The 16,802-nt window shown below is 51.1% G+C and overlaps 1 protein-coding gene across 2 annotated transcripts; it reads left to right on the top strand.

Annotated features, from left to right (window-relative positions):
• Positions 1–1,928: 1,928 nt before the first annotated feature.
• ARHGAP30 (Rho GTPase activating protein 30) lies at positions 1,929–15,479 on the top strand. Of its 2 annotated transcripts, XM_068538323.1 has the most exons (13): positions 1,929–2,025; positions 6,609–6,711; positions 8,493–8,637; positions 9,528–9,610; positions 9,783–9,890; positions 10,616–10,743; positions 11,229–11,400; positions 11,480–11,583; positions 11,662–11,739; positions 12,019–12,432; positions 13,372–13,637; positions 13,730–14,078; positions 14,730–15,479. In XM_068538323.1, the coding sequence occupies exons 1-13, from the start codon at positions 1,929–1,931 to the stop codon at positions 15,347–15,349; spliced, it is 2,667 nt and encodes an 888-aa protein (XP_068394424.1). In that variant the 3' UTR covers positions 15,350–15,479. The 2 variants fall into 2 exon arrangements, with proteins under 2 accessions (XP_068394424.1, XP_068394423.1); XM_068538322.1 differs by having other exon boundaries at positions 13,730–15,479.
• The last annotated feature ends 1,323 nt before the right edge of the window (positions 15,480–16,802 follow it).

Below are 16,802 nucleotides of genomic sequence, written 5' to 3'. Positions count from 1 at the left end.
AGGTACATATTTGCTGTAAATAAACCTGCACAGTGGAGCTTCTTTAAGGACTACTGCCCCATACGCGTTAATAAGAGAAAAGACTTTTTAAAAACTTTTGATTCATCTGGACATTTATTATTGCAAGGATTGCTTAAAGTGACATCACCCTACACAAGAATTCAGCAAAGCTAGACCTTGCTCAGGTCCTACCCCAGGGGGGTTAATTCCTGTGGTTCTGAAAGGTGCTCCATCTAAGGCATCTTAATCTAGGCAGGCTCTTGGGAGGGAGCCTAAGAGCTGATGGAGTTTGAAGGAGGGGTGTGCGCCCCTCAGTTACTGGCTATGGGAGGGTAGGTAGGGTCCTTGGCCCTAGCGGTTCCTCAGTTCTTCCCCTAGCCTCATGTTTTCTTAGTTGTATCCACAGTTGTTTGTGATCCCTTGGTGGGGGCGCTGCTAGGACTTGGTGACAAGGGCTCCTGGTTTTGTTGTGGTGTAGGGGAGACAGAATAGTGATTATAGACCAAGGGAGGTGAAGGAGCTGCTGGGAGCAAGAATGTCTCCTTTTCCCCAGGGGTCTCAGGGTTACTAACTTGGGGTTCTTCCAGCAGTTTCTCTGGTTGGGATTAGATAAGGTCCATTGTTGCCTGCCCCACCCAAATACATTGAACCAGAATATCTAGATTTAGTGCCCAAACCCTGCTCAGCCTGAACTCTGCTGGATTTCTGGACCAAAGGAGAGACTCTCATCCCCTGCTCTCCAGCCAGCCCAGGACTTTGGATGTGGAAACTGAAGATATGGAATTCTAGTATGTATATTTTGTGTAAATATGTTCATATTTGTACATAAAAAAGATATTCTGTTTTTAAATAAACAGATAAAACCTGTCCTTTCTGGTTCCTGTCTTGCTCCCTGGACTGTGTAAGTCCTGAACCTCAGTGCTGTCTGTCTCAGCACCATCCTCCTTGTGGTCCCAAGTAGGGGAGGAATTAGTTCGCCTGGAACTATATGGGGGACGGGGGAAAAGAAACGGCCTCCACAAGACCTTCAGCCATCTCTGAGAGTCGAGGTCGGACAGTGGAACTATAAGCCCTTCCAGGACAGGCAGTGCCTTAGTTGGCAGTATTTTATATCCTGTATTGTATTGGAGTCTCACTACAACAGGCCTGGAAAGTAGACAACAGTGTAAACTTTTTACAGTCAAAGAACCCAAAATTCAAAGGAGTTCCACAGAATGTTAGAGTTGGAAAGATTTAAAGATCATCTTAGTCCACTCTCTTCATTTTTTTATATGTGTTGAAACTGAGGCTCAGCAAAGTCATGTGACTTGACTGAGACTACAGGCCGGTCAGGGCCAAAGCCTGGGCATCCCCCCTCCTGGGTATGCCTTGCACAGCCCTGTGTTGCTCTGCTCCTAGGCAAGTCTCGGGTCTCCACCTCAGACCCCAGAATTCTGGTCTCCAAGGGTGTCAGTCACCTGCTCACGCCGCAGGCGCTACCACCCACACCAGGGCTCTGACATCACCTCCTCTTGACCAATGAGTGGAGGCCCAGCAATGGGTGAGGATGTGAATGTCAGCTACCTCCCCCACCCCAGCTCTGTGGTTGCAAAGATGCTCTAACAGGAAGCGGGTTTAAGGAGCTGCACAGCTTCCTGCCCCCCAGGGCTGAGCAGGGCGAGAAGGGCGAGTGCCAGGCCCGGCCACGAGACACAACTTCTTGCCGGGGTCCTGGCAGCTTCCTCTTCCACAGCCACTTCCGTGTGGCCGGGGCCCCAGAGGCAGGAGCTGCTGCCCGTTGCCCAGGCCACCCTCCACCTCCAGTTCCGAGCCCTGCCCCCCTGGGGCCAGGCCAAGCCCAGAGGCTGGCTTGGGATCCCATGGGGGACTAGTAGGGCAAAGGTCTTAGGGGACAGAGGTGGCCGGGCCAGAGCCCTGGGGCTCCGGCCATGAAGTCTCGGCAGAAAGGAAAGAAGAAGGGCAGCTCGAAGGAGCGGGTGTTTGGGTGTGACTTGCAGGAGCACCTGCAGCACTCAGGCCAGGAGGGTAAGGAGGCCAACCCGGAGCTGCTGTCGGGTGGAGGGGGAGACGTGGAGCTTCTCCAGCCTGATCTGGGCTGAGGGTACAGAAGCAGCTTCCAGGAGCTCATGGAGAAGGGGCAGTGGCTTGGGGTCACCCCCAGGAAGCTGATGAGCAGGCAGGGCAGGAAATGTGGCTCAGCGAAGAGCCTTGTGTGACTGCCTGGGGGTGAAGAGACTGGTGATGAGAATGGGGGCACCGAGGGAGCACTGAGAGGAGAGGAGGGAGAGACTGGAGACCCAGGAGAGGTAGAAGAAACAGAGGTGAGAAGATGACAGCTGGGGGACAGGAGAGGAAGGCTGAGGGGACAGGGTCAGGAGATGAGTGGCTGAAGGGGCATGGATGGTCCTTAGGTCTGAATGAAAAAAGACAGGAGAAGGGCCCCTGGAGAGCCTGAGGATGGCACATGAGGAGGATGGGTGTTTCCTGGTTGGAGGAGACGAGGTTATGGGGCTCTGATCCCTCTGCAGCCTTGCTGGGCCACAGGTGCAGGGTGGGGATAGTCCCCTCCCTCAGTCTCTCTGATTCTCCGGTTTTCTCTGTGCAAAGGAGAAACAGGTTCAAAGTGGAAGGTGAGGGGAGAAGCTGCTAAAATGGGAACACCAGAACCGTAAGAGAGATGGCCTGAGGCCTGGTGTGAAGATGGGGGTAGAGGGTACAAAGGAGGGTGGGGGTGAGGACTGTCTGTGGAAAGCATCCTCCCTGAGTTACCTTGGAGGGCGCTTGGAAACGCCCAGGACCAGGGACAACACTGGCTCCCAGCTGTGCTTGGTGAGGAGTAGACACTCAAAAACATTTCTTGATGATTTGGAATTGAACGCAGGTATCCTGACTGCCCAGCCCAGCTTGTTTTTTGGTACTTCGACCTCCTCCCAAAGAAGGGCATGATTTCTCCCCCACCTCCACCCCAATCTGTCATTTCCTCTTTGTCCTCTGCTCTGGGCTGTGCGCCTGCAGTGGAGGGAGGGTGATGGTGGTTCCCAGCTCATTTCCTGCTCTTAGCCCCGCCCCTGTGTCCCCAGACACCTCCTTCCCCTTTTCTCCTCCCCCAGAGGCCCCCATCCCACTGACCTCAGTTAAGGGAAAGCCCAGGCCCCAAGGAAGGGTGTTAAACAGCCGAAGTGGCTTCTCTGTGCCTTTCTTTCTTTTCTAACAGGGCACAGCCCAGCCGCCAGTGTGGGGTTGACTCCTTTACAAGGGATGCCTCTTGAGAATGACGGCTCTTGTGTGAGGGCCCCATGATTTAATTGGGGCTGATGTTCTTCCAGTTCTCTGCAAACCCTCAGTTCAGCCTCCTCATCCTGGCGCTGTCCTTCCCTGTGGACCCCCTGCCAACCTCATGTTGAGACACTGAACTCACAGCCAGCCCAGATCCCACTCCTGTATCCCTTCCTGGCCTCTGTCGGCATTCCCAGAAGGTGAGGGACATGTTCTCTGGAAGGGATAGGCATCTGGTTGCTGGGTCCTGATCCTAGTGAATCCCAGAGAGAGAGAGCCAAGCACCTCCTGCCCTTCACCAGAACCTCACCTGAGTCCAAGGGGGGGAGGAGTATGTTGGGCACCAGAGCAGCGGTGGCAGCCGTCTCCCCTTCTCCCAGCTCCTCCTAGCATAGACAGGTGGAAAGTGGAAGGACAGAGAGAGACCAGTGATGGCTTCTCTCTTTAAGCCAAGATCCAGCAAAAATGAAAGCCCAGGCCAGGAGAGCTGTGTTTGTGGTTAACTTATCCTCCCTGATTATCTTGGTTTCCCCCATCCTTGCAGCTTCGCTCCATCTCAGCACCCTCTCCCAGCTCTTTGCCCTAGGTGGGTCTCTTCCTCCCCGAGCCCTTATATGAATTGAGTTCTTCCTTTTCCTAATATTTATCTCTTTGAGATCTTGTTCAGGTTTCCAATTCTCCAGTTTCCTAAGCTTCAGGCCCTCCTCCCTGACCCACCCTTTGACTCTACCACCCCAACTATGTCTCTAACTTTTACCTCTGACCCCATTTCTCTTATCTCTGTCTCCTTGACTCCTCCATCCCTCTGATCCTATTATCTCTTCTCCCATCTCCTTGACCCATTTCCTCTATGGCTCTGACTCCTTAGGCTCTCAAATGCCTTCTTTAAAGGCATGCCTTCTTCAAAGGCCTCCTGTGGAGACTCAAAATCAACAGAGAAGGATGGGATGGAGAAGACCTGGACTGACTGCAGTTACTGTGAAAACAACCTGGGGTTTAGGTGACAGCGAACTATTTATGAGTCAACAGAGTGATGGCCGAAAGAGTTGGGGTAGCATTATTCACCCAAGAGTAGAGCAACAGCTTGAACCAGGAGGGTCTGCCTCATCTCTTCATTCAGTGCTGGGAACCTGAGGTCAGGGGACCCTGGCAAATGGGCAGAGGTCCTGAAGGGATGGATGGTGAACTGTAGAGCCAGGACTAAGGTGAGGCAAGAGAGGTGACTAGGGTGCAAAATGTAAGGAAACTCTCACACTCAGGGCCAGGCAAGTGAAGTCCTAGGTGCTTCTTTCTTAAGGAGGCATTCACTCTCAAGATCGTGCATGTGCACAGTTGGCACTTGCACAACCCTAAGAGTGAGTGCTTAAATTTTGCAGCCTTGATGCTTTCCTTGTCTCACCCAAATCCTGGCTCTGGGGTGCAGGAGGGTAAAGGGTGTGGACCCCAGGTCATATAAAGAGGGTTTAAAATAGTGTTTGATGGATTTCTTGATTTTCTTCAATCTGTATTTCTAACTTACTTAATTCCACAAAGAGCTTGAGATGGATGACTTGCAAAACCCAAAACTTTACAAAAAGAATAAATGACTGAAGGAATTGAGTTGAAGGGAAAACAGGAAGGGTAAGATCAGTACCTAGAAATGCATTTCAGGTGGTTCTATATGGTTGCAAGATATGGGCTCTGAGCTTCCTGGTAGTTTAAGAGGTAAACATAATCAGGTATGAAATTCATAAAGCCCATAAGAAAAAAATAGGTGGCTTAGGAGAAGCACAGCTTTTTCTGACACTAACACATGACAGGAATTTCTCTGGTGAGTCTCAGTTAATTGGACTCAATGTTTTGTCTTAGGCAATATTCTCTATTAAAGCTCCAGTTCATTGACTAATTCACTGAGTAATTTAATAAGCATCTTTTGAGCACCTGCTCTGTTTCAACACTGTGCTAGACGCTGGGGAGGATGTTACTATTTGTCAGAAGGTATAGATACAAAATATACAAATCATAACAAAGTACAATAAGTACTATGTACAGATATAAGCAAAGGACCTTGGGAAGTATAATACGGATGTAAGCGAAGCATTCAGAATTGGAAGTGATGTCTGAAGTGTGTTTTGAGGAATGCATAGGGGCTCACCAGGCAGAGACAGAGAGGAGGGCATTTCCAGGCAAGGGAAAACATGAGTGATGGTACCAAGGCTTGTTCAGGGAGTAGGAAAGCGCTGGATCATAGGATTTATTGGGGGAGCTGTCTGGAGCTAAGGCTGGAATGGCAGCTGGACCTGGTTTGTGAAAGGTCTTATACAGTATACCATGTTGAGGAGCTTCTATTTTATTCTGTGTTTGTAAGCTAAGCATTGAAGATTGGGGTGGAGCAGAGTGTGTACGTAGCAAAGGATTTAAAGCATGGAAGTGCTTTAAAAAAAAAAAAGAAGTAAAGCATGGAAGTGCTTTAGAGAGATAACTATGTGGCCTTGTGGAGATGAGGTTCAACACACGGTTTCTGAGGATTTCCCACAACTGAGACACCATGACAAATAAGATGAGGAACAGCAGGATGGGTCACACTTAGATCTTGTCCTTAAGGAGCTTACAGTCTAGTAACTGGGAAGGGCTCCGAAGAAGGGAGAGAGAATACAACTTTTTGCACTCTTGGATTTGAATGCTGGCTCTAGCTGGGTGATACTGCACACTCACTACTTCTACGATCCTCAGTTTTCATGTCTAATGCATAGTGCTTGGCATATAGTTGTTTCTCTCCTGAACTGACCTGTCTGAAGGTCTGTCACAATTTCATGTACCTTCCTATGGCAGATCTAAGATCCATGCATTCGCTCACCAGAAGAGGTGCTTCACAATAATGCCCATCAGCTCTGTTCCATTTTGGTTGCAAGAGCTAACGTTCCTTTATCTTATGTAAAGTGTTACATAAACGCGCTTTCGAGACCAGTCCTTCACCCTGAGTCCTCTTGCAATCACATCGCTATCCCTTTAAAATTTCTGTAAAAGCAACTAGTAATTACAGAGAGAGAATTTCAGGTCAACAAAGGCAGAACTTTCTAACAGAAATGGGCAGTCTGGGGAGGCAGTGAGCTCCCCCTTACTGGGGGAGTTTATGCCGAGACGCTAGACCCAATGGGCAGAGAGATTGTAACGGGTTGGCAGGCTGGACCTGATGTCCTGCAAGAATCTTTCTGACAAGTTTTTATTCCACGAGCTTTGCCTTCAGTCTTCCCAAGCCCCCTTCCCTGACACATCCATTTCTCAGACCCCCTGTAGTCTCTGACCTCCCAGACCTTCTGATTTCTCTTTCTCTGCCCCATCTGTGTTCCCAGTGCCCCAGGTGCTAAGGAGCTGTGCAGAGTTTGTGGAGGAGTATGGAGTGGTGGATGGGATCTACCGCCTCTCAGGGGTCTCTTCCAACATCCAGAAGCTCCGGTGAGTCAGGCAGTGAGGGGAGGGCTCTGTGGCCAGGAGGCCAGGAACCATAGGGGTGAGGGGATTTGGGGAGAAGGAAACATAAATGATAGATACTGTCCAAGGGAGGAGCTCTAGTCTCCTCGGGAAAGGTTGACACCATGCCCCACACTCCCCACAGGCTAGCTTGCATGCATGCATGTGTGTGTGCACACGCATGTACCCACACACACACACACACCTCCCCTCCCACATGCACCCACCCAGCTTTAAAAACAAATTTAGATATAATTCACATGCCATAAAATTCACCATTTAAAAATGTATAATTCAAAAAAAATGTGTAATTCAGTGGTTTTTAGTACATTTACAAGGTTGTGCAACCACCGTTATCTAATTCCAGAGCATTTCATCAACCCCAAAAGAAACCCTGTACCCTTTAGCAGTCACTCCACATTGCCCTTCTCCCCCAGCCCCTGGCAACCGCTAGTCTACTTTCTGTCTCTATGGAGTTGCCTATTCTGGACATTTCATATAAGCGGAATCATATAATTGTAAATTTCTGTGTCTGGCTTTTTTTACTTAGCATGTTTTCAGGGTTCGTGCGTATTGTTGCAGGTACCAGTACTTCATTTCTTTTTATGGCTGAATAGTATTCCATTGTGTGGCATTATCACATTTGTCTACCCATTCATCAGTTGATGGCTATTTGGGTTGTTTCCACCTTTTGGCTGTTATGATTAATGCTGCTATAAACATTTGTGTACAAGTATTTGTGTGGACATATGGTTTCAGTTCTCTTGAGTATATACCTAAGAGTGGAACTTCTGGGTCATATGGTAACTCTATGTCTAACTTTTTAAGAAACTGCCAAACTGTTTTCTATAGGAGTTGCATCATTTTACATTCCTACCAGCAATGTATGAGGGTTCCAATTTCTCCACATCCCAGCCAACACTTGTTACTGTGTGTCTTTTTGATTATAACCACCCTAATGTGTGTGAAGTGATATTTCATCTGTATTTGCATTTCCCTAATACCTAATTATGTCGAACACCTTCTATGTGCTTATTAGCCATTTGTGTATCTTTGGAGAAATGTCTATTCAAATCTCTGCTCATTTAAAAATTAGGTTATTTGTGTCTTTTGAGTTGTAAGAGTTCTTTATGTATTCTGGATATTAGACACTTATTAAATCTATGATTTGCAAATATGTTCTCCCATTCTGTGGGTTGTCTTCATTTCCTTGATAGGGTCTTTCGGTACACAACAGTTTGTAATTTTGATGTTAAATTGATCTATTTTTTTCCTTTGGTTGCATGTGCTTTTGGTGTGTCATATCCAAGAAACTGTTGCCTAATCCAAGGTCATGAAGATTTACACTTATGTTCCCGTCTGAGAGTTACATTGCTCCATCTTTACACATACCCAGAAACACACATTTAGGCTCATTCCTCCACTTCTACCGACTCCTACATGCCCCTACATTGCTACTCACACCGACTCTACATCCTGATATGTACCCTTGTTCATGCATAGATCCATTCACCTATCCACTTACCCATCTCAACATCCACTCTGCACGTTGACAGACACAATGCCTTATACTTGCTGCCTCACGTATACACACGCCCCAACCTCTTCCTTCCAAGATTCATACATGTTGACCCTTGACCCTGCCTGGAGCTCATCTCTACAGCTCTCCCTAGGTGAGGGTCCCTCAAATCATAGATTTAATGTAGGTGAGGGTCCCTCCATCTCCCCAGACCGTCACCACTCCTGACCACTCTGCACCTCCCCAGGCAGGAGTTTGAGGCTGAGCGGAAGCCAGACCTGCGGCGAGATGTTTACCTTCAGGACATTCACTGCGTCTCCTCCCTGTGCAAGGCCTATTTCAGAGAGCTGCCAGACCCCCTGCTCACTTACCGGCTCTATGACAAGTTTGCTGTGAGTTGAGTGACAGCGGGGTGGGGGGAAGAGAAGGCTGAGGGTGACCTCTGTGGTTTTGGCATCCCAGATATGTCCAATGCCAGACCGAGTTCTAGGGATCCTGCATGACAGAGACCACATGAAAATGAAAAGACCCCTCCCTTACAAGTCTCGTAGCCCTGCTACCTCTGCCCTCCCCTGTCCCTCTGCTCTTCATTGTTCCTCCTTTCCCTGCAAAGTGCACACAGTGCAGGGTGAGATTGGGGGAGAGGAGAGGTCAGACAGAGAGCAGAAGATGGAAAGCCCTTGGAAATCACCTAGACCGGAGCTTCCCTACATTTAAGGGAATGAGAACCCTTTTAGGAAGTCAATGATTTTTTCAAGCGTGCCCTTCCATGAACTGTGATCGTGTGTTCAACATCTTTTGAAAAAGAAAATACATGACAAAAGCGCTCTCTTGAATTGAGTAACACTTTTAAATTAAGTTGCATTTTATTGAGCATGACATCACTTAGAGACCCTGAATACCAGGGCATGCCATTCAGCCCATACAGGACAGAATGGGTGGGCATGGGCCTTCCTGGACACCTTGAAATCAACTCCATGGCCCCTGGGGCACCCACAGGGTGGAACCTGATGTGTTCCAGAACCAGAGCACTACTGATGAGGATGCGAAGGCAGAGAGTGGCAGTGAGTGGCTCAAGGTCACAAAGCTATTAAGTGGCATAGCCAAGATTCATCGGCAGGTCCTGGGGGACCCAAATTCTACGTCAGTGTGCTTCGAAGATTCAACCTGGGGGATGGAGTGGAGTGCAGCACAGAGTGTTTCTGAGAGTTTGGCTCAGAACTCTGGGGAGGAAGCAGGGGCAGCGCTGGGTCACTGACTCCTGCTCCTTGATTTCAACCAGGAGGCTGTGGCAGTGCAACTGGAACCTGAGCGCTTGGTCAAGATCCTAGAGGTGCTTCGAGAACTCCCTGTCCCAAACTACAGGTGTGTGGGACTCCTTCCCACCCAGAGTCCCGACTTACCCCACTCAGCCCAGCCTCTCTCTCCACCTGGGGCCTTGACTTGTCACTTCTCTTCCTGCTCCCACACCTCAATCCTGCCTCTGCCTGAGTGCTCCCTTTGTGAGCTCTACCCCCATGACGGCCCCTTTCTGCAGGACCCTGGAGTTCCTCATGCGGCACTTGGTGCACATGGCCTCATTGAGTGCCCAGACCAACATGCACGCCCGCAACCTGGCCATCGTGTGGGCCCCCAACCTGCTGAGGTGGGTGCGTGAGTGGGGATCCTGGCAGAGCCTAGCCCCTGGGAAGCTGCTCGAGGATGGGGTGTGGTTGTGTGGGTGCACTGGAGAGGGGTCTCACCCGGTGAGAACAGGAAGTTTCAGGATCACATTGAGTGCGATGGAGCTCACCCACGTGAGCCCCTTCTCTGAGCTTGAGTAAAGTCCCTAAGGACAGAGCCTTTGTGCTTTCTTTTTTTCTTTTTTGTCCACACTGAGTGGCATGCGGGATCTTAGTTCCCTGACCAAAGATCGAACCCGTGCCCCCTGCAGTGGAAGGACGGAGTCCTAACCACTGGACTGCCAGGAAATTCCCAGACCTTTGTGTTATCTTACACTGCATCACTTAGCTCAGGGACTGGAGCAGGAAGGGGTGGGGGGGATCCTTGTCAAACGTTTGTTGAGCAAATGTCTTGGAGAAGTGGGCTGCATGTCACTCCCCGTGGTGCAAGGCAGACTATGAGAAGTCCTGAGATTCGTTATACACAAGGCACCCTGGTGTGCAGAGGAGGTAGAGATTAATCCTGAGGAGGGTGTCCAAGAAGGCTTCCTGGAGGAAGTGGCCATTTGAGACTTGAATCATGCATGTAGATTAAGAGGTGGAGATGGGGTTAATGGCATTCAGGGGAAAGGGTATAAGATATTTTTAGGGAGAATTCGAATGGGGAAGTGTGGTGGGGCTGGGGGAGAATAACTCCACACCTCCACAGGTCTAAGGACATAGAGGCCTCAGGCTTCAATGGGACAGCAGCCTTCATGGAGGTGCGGGTGCAGTCCATTGTCGTCGAGTTCATCCTCACACATGTGGACCAGCTCTTTGAGGGTGCGGCTCTCTCTGGTCAGTGTCCTTCCAACTCACCAAATCACCACTCTCTGTCTGGGAGTCATGTCAGAGTTATAGAGAGCCTCCAAGATCATCTAGTTCAGTCTCCCTGCTTTGCAGATGACAGAACTGGGTCTCATAAAGTGTTGTTGCTTATGGTCACGTGGACAAGACCCTGCAGAGAGAATGGTGCAGTCAGGACTTGAGTAGGCCTCTTCTGCTCTCCGTCCAGGGCATAACTTGACCTCTTAATCACCATCCATCCTGGTTCTCAAGGCTAGTGAAGGATCATTCCCACCCCCGGCCCACTGGGCCAATGTCCTGGGATCTCCTGGCTCCCTTTGGCCCTGAGGACTCCCTCTTGAGGAGCTAGACACAGAGGGTCTGCCTCCAGGTATATCCCTAGCATGGTAGTTGGTGAGTGGGAGGGTGCAGTGAGGAGCTCGGTACCCATAGCCCTCTCGCTGTTCCTGGCTGGCCAATTCCTCTTCTTTTCCTAGGTGGTGAGGTGGAAAGTGGATGGCGATCACTTCCAGGGGTCCGGGTGTCAGGCAGCCCCGAGGACCTTATGCCTCGATCCCTGCCCTACCACCTGCCTAGCATCCTGCAGGCTGGTGATGGACCCCCACAGATGCGGCCTTATCACACTATCATAGAGATTGCAGAGCACAAGTAAGGCCTTCTTCCTGGGCCCTCCTCCCCTGCACTGGCCACCAGGCTCCAATTGCAGTGATTTCTCCATCCCCTCCAGGAGGAAGGGGTCTTTGAAGGTCAGGAAGTGGAGATCCATCTTCAATCTGGGTCGTTCTGGCCATGAGACCAAGCGTAAACTTCCACGGGGGGCTGAGGACAGGGGTAAGTCTGGGGAGATGTAGGGGGAGCTCTGCTGAGGGTGTGCCAGGCCCTGGCTCTACGCACGTCCCTGTCTTGCAGAGGACAAATCTGATAAGGGGAGTCTGCGGCCAGCCAAGAGCATGGACTCACTGAGTGCCGTGGCTGGGGTCAGTGATGGTGAGTACAGGTGTGCACTCTTGTGTGTGTGTGTGTGTCAGGGTGGGGTGCGGGTAGTGACGGCTAGTGACTGTACCTCCAGGGAGGGAAGGGGGTTCCTAAGTAGATGTTGGTGGGGTGACCTCTGACCTGCTGGCTGTGTAAGGTTTGCAGTAGCGGCTAAGGGAAGCTGGGCCTGGTGTCTTCCAGGCTAGAGAAAACAGAGGGCACTCTCCAGAGCCTTTCTGAGGTGTCCAGTCCCCTTGCAGAGGCTGTTGCCTACCTCTCTCTCCTCCACAGAGCCAGAGGGGCTGGTGGGACGCAGCAGTCCTCGGCCAGTCCCACTGCTGCTGGCGAGCTTGGAGAATGATTCTGTGGATGCAGCAGAGAGTGAACAGGAGCCTGAGACGGAGGCACTGGGAGGCACGAGCTCTGAGCCCGGCACACCACGACCTGGGCGGTCAGCAATCCGTGCTGGGGGCAGCAGCCATGCACAGCGCCGTGCCGGCGTCCACATCTCAGAGCCCTATGATGTCAACCTCCCACCACACATCAGTTCTATGCTCAACATATCCCCAGGCATCATCTCTAACGTCTCCTTGGCCGGGTTTGCCCGTGGTCTTGAGTACCCCACCCTACAGCCCCGGCCAAGCCCTGCCTCTGGCCCTGGCTCTGGCCCTGGCTCTGGCCCTGGCCTTGGCCCTGGCCCCCCAGGTGAGGATTCAAGGATTGCCCAGGGCTGGGAGAGGGGACTAGAACGCTAGGCTGAGGCTCCGATGCTGTGGAATCTGCTCTGGGCTTTGGGTGGTTATCTTTAGCTGCCTCCCCGGATTCAAGATTGGGGGAATCCAGTAATATTATCAGGTTGTGTGAAATTCTTGCAGAGAGGATCTCTGGCAGACTTAGATCACTGATATACCCAAGAATGGGGATCTGTGTCAGATATATACAGCAGGGATTACTAAGTACAAAGTGGGAATATATCATAGATGTTGGTAATAATAATAATATTAATACTAATAGCTAACATTTGTTGAGAGTTTATGATGTGCTTTGTTAAGGACTTTGAAGGCATTAGCTCATTTCATTTTCTCATAATGTTGACACAGGTATTGTTGTTATCCTTATATTACAGCAGTGGAACCTGAGACTTAGGTTAAGCAATTTGGTAGGAGGTGGCAGAGCTGGGATCTGATCTTTGCTCTGACTCCAGTTGCTGAAGTGTCAATAATGAGAAGTACTGAGGCAGCACTGGGTACTGGGTAAGGATAAGGGCTATAGAGTTAAGTAGTCTTGGATTCAAATTTTGGCTGTGCCACTCATTGTTTGTGTGACCGTGGACAATTCTCTCTGAGTCTCACTTTCCTCATGTATAAAATGGGGGTAAATACCCTACATTATAGGGTTGTTTTATGGAGAAAATAAGATAATGCATTATAAAATGTATAGCACAGTGCTTGGCACCTGGTAGGAGCTCAATAAAGGTGGCTATAGCCAATAGTTAGGGATATTGGTCTGAGAGGATCGGCCACATGGAGTATCTATGCTGGGAATGTTGGGCCCATACTGTAGCAATGCTAGGAAGACTCACATTGGAAAGGGTCAGGGCTGGTCTTGACCTTTGTATTCCTGGGACTACCTTTCTCCCAACAGATGAGAAGTTGGAGGCAAGTCCAGCCCCAGGTCCCCTGGCTGACTCAGGCCCAGCGGACATGACCCCTGCCCTGGAGGACTGCCTGTCCCAGGAGGTGCAGGATTCCTTCTCCTTCCTAGAGGACTCAAGCAGCTCAGAGGCCGAGTGGGTGGGGGTGGTGGATGGGGAGGTGGCCAAGGCAGGACCAGCAGGAGCAGCCTTCTCCCCTGGGGAGGACGACCCTGGGATGGGCTACCTGGAGGAGCTCCTGGGAGTTGGGCCTCAGGTAAGGAGGCGCTGTGCTGGGTTTGGGGGTGCTAAGGAATCCAGAGGGTGGACAGGGCCACCTGGTCCTGAGCCACGATGCTGTGCTTACAGGTGGAGGAGTTCTCTGTGGAGCCACCCCTGGATGACCTGTCTCTGGATGAGGCGCAGTTTGTCCTGGCTCCCACCTGCTGTTCCCTGGACTCTCCTGGCTCCAGGCCTGAAGCAGAGGAGGAAAGTGGGGAGGAAGTCTTCCTGAGTGCCTATGATGACCTAAGTCCCCTTTTGGGGCCCGAACTCCCGACCTGGGAGGGTTCAGGCAGTCTAGAGGAAAAGGGAACAGGGTCTGGAAGACAGGAGGCTCTAGGACAGGCTGACGGAGAACAGGTGTTCTGGGAAGTTGAGGAGGACAAGGAGGCTGAGCCTGGAAGTAGAGGGGACATCAGGGAGGAGGCTGAGGGGAGCCCAGAGAGTGAAGTGGAGGGTGCAGAGGCCAGTGAGGACGGAGTGGAGGCTGAGGGAAGCCAAAAGGTGATTGACAGTTTGAGCGAAAGATGCGGGGAAGAGAGAGAGGAGACAGAGGCCAAGGGAGAGGAGTCCAAAGGTCAGCAGGAGGATGAGAGTATGGAGGAAGCTAAGGGTGTGGAGGAAACAGGAGGGGAGCAGGGTAAAGACCAGGGGAAGGAAAGAAAGACTGAGCGAGAAGAAGAGGCTGAGGAAGGAGATGAAGCCCAGGGAGAAGCCGGGAGGGACCCAGAGGATGGGGCCCAGGAAAACCAAACTGCTGAAGAGAGCTGGGAAGTTGTACACAAACAAGAGGCTGAAGGAGGCAGAGAAGATGAGGTCAAAGGGCAGGGGGGGGATGAGAACCAAGGGGCAAGAGAAGACCAAGGAGATGGTGAAGATAGCAGAGTCCCAGAAGAAGCAGCTGAAGGAGGAGCAGGGGAGGTCAGCAAGGAACGGGAGTGTGGAGACGGAGAAGCTGAGGGAGACCAGAGGGCTGGAGGTGACCATTTAGAAGAGGACTCCCTCCCTGAAGTGTCACCTGTAGAGTCCCTGGAGGTTGACAGTGCCAAAGAGGGCAATGCCCAGTCCTCTGAGACAGAACAGGCAGCCCCACAGCCACGCCGGCCAGAGGAGATGGATACTGAGGGGCAGCCCAGTCCCCTTGGCTCAGCTGGTGGTGTGAGCATGCGCCTGGCTTCCACCCTGGTTCAGGTCCAACAGGTCCGCTCTGTGCCTGTGGTGCCCCCCAAACCACAGTTTGCCAAGATGCCCAGTGCAATGTGTGGCAAGATCCACGTGGCACCAGCAAACCCATGCCCAAGGCCTGGCCGGCTTGATGGAACTCCTGGGGAATGGGCCTGGGGGTCCCGAGCCTCCCGCTCCTCTTGGAGGAATGGGGGCAGTCTTTCCTTTGATGCTGCTGTGGCCCTGGCCCGGGACCGCCAGAGGACTGAAGCTCAGGCAGTTCGGCGGACCCAGACCTGTACTGGGGCTGGGGACTACAGCCTCATCCCCAAAACCTCCCCCTATAGCATGATCCCTGCCTATTGTCCTCGGCCCCTTAGCTGCCTGGAGCTCCCGGCTGAAGGCACAGAAGAGTCTGGACCCCGGAGTCGGTTTAGTCTGCCCCCGAGAGAACCCCAGCTCCCTGAGCCCGTTACGTCCCCCCAGCGCCGATCGTATGCATTTGAAACACAGGCTAACTCTGGGAAAGGTGAGGCACTGTGATTAGGGCCAGAGCACTGGGCAGAGGGGACAGTAGCTGTCTCCAGGGTCTCTCCGCTGTCTCTTCGGCAGCCTGAGCAGCTTTAGTGCCCAACTTTATAGGTTTTGGCCCTCCAGCTTCTCTTCATGACTGTGGGAGGCACGTCTTGGTCCGTTTACCTGAGGTTGTCTCAGACACAAAGCACTTATCCCTTACGAGATTCCAGAGAAAGTCACCAAGATCCTGTTCCCAGAGAGTGGGGTCATTGGCCAAAGGGAACAAAGAGTAGGAGGCAAACTTAACGGTTTCTCAACATGAAGAATGAAGGCAGAACTCCAGCCAAGTTCCTGCCCTCTTAGGCAATGAACCTCTCTTCATGGAAGTCCAGAGTAGAGGCAGGGGTCAGGGCCAGATCAGAGCCTGTTACATACAAACACTTCTAGAGTTACCCATCCTTGTTCTACTCTTGGGCCCTGGGACACCTCTTGCTCCTCTTAACTCCAGATTAGGAGGAATATGTGCAGGAAACTCTTTGAATGCGGAGTATTTGTTGGAGGGACTGGCTCCCTTCCCAGCTCCCCCACCCTCTGCCTCCCTGCGTCTCAAGGAAGAGAGGACTTGTATAGATCTCTCTGGCCTCTCCTTTCTCCTTTGGAATAACTTCCTATTTTAGGGAAGGGGAATGGTGTCACTCAGGCCCTGGGACTGCTTCTCCCGACAGGCTGGGGCCACACGTCCCGAGGGGCAATGTCTCAGAATAAACGTTGTATTTTTACACATAAGTAGTGTGGTGTCTCATTATTCTTTTTTTTTTTTTATTTTTTTTATTTTTATATTTACTTTTGGCTGTGTTGAGTCTTCGTTTCTGTGCAAGGGCTTTAGTTGCGGCAAGCGGGGGCCACTCTTCATCGCGGTGCGTGGGCCTCTCACTATCGCGGCCTCTCTTGCTGCGGAGCACAGGCTCCAGACGCGCAGGCTCAGTAGTTGTGGCTCACGGGCCCAGCTGCTCCGCGGCATGTGGGATCTTCCCAGACCAGGGCTCGAACCCGTGTCCCCTGCATTAGCAGGCAGATTCTCAACCGCTGCGCCACCAGGGAAGCCTTCATTATTCTTATTAAAGTCTTGAGTGATACGTTTGGCCAAACGTTGTGTTTTTCTTTTTTTATTATTTGGGTGCTCTTCCTAAGTTGTTGTCGTGAAGACCTGTAGCTAGAAACTAGAGCTGGGTTCATGGTGGTCAGGAAATGCGGAAGAGAAACTTATATTTACATAATGCTCATTATATGCCAGTAAAGGCTAGGTATTCTATGTGCATAGAATCTACGCTCTTGATTTTATTTGGTCCACCTAATAATTCTATAAGGTTGGTACTTGTAATCTCCATTTACAGATGAGGAAACCAATGTTAAGTCAAACGTTGCCAAAAGTCTCAGAACTAAGAAGTGGCAGAGGTTAGGTCTGAGACCCTAGTTTGTC

The sequence above is a fragment of the Eschrichtius robustus genome, chromosome 3 (assembly GCF_028021215.1).
Source record: "Eschrichtius robustus isolate mEscRob2 chromosome 3, mEscRob2.pri, whole genome shotgun sequence".
Lineage (NCBI taxonomy): Eukaryota > Metazoa > Chordata > Mammalia > Artiodactyla > Eschrichtiidae > Eschrichtius > Eschrichtius robustus.
This window is presented reverse-complemented; position numbering and strand designations above follow the sequence as displayed.

Excerpts from the sequence above, each read along its gene's own strand:
- ARHGAP30 (XM_068538322.1), top strand. The coding sequence starts at position 1,929 with ATGAAGTCTCGGCAGAAAGGAAAGAAGAAGGGCAGCTCGAAGGAGCGG. Across the intron at positions 9,891-10,615 it reads TGGGCCCCCAACCTGCTGAG|GTCTAAGGACATAGAGGCCT; the intron begins GTGGGTGCGTGA and ends ACACCTCCACAG. Across the intron at positions 11,584-11,661 it reads ACGGGGGGCTGAGGACAGGG|AGGACAAATCTGATAAGGGG; the intron begins GTAAGTCTGGGG and ends CCTGTCTTGCAG.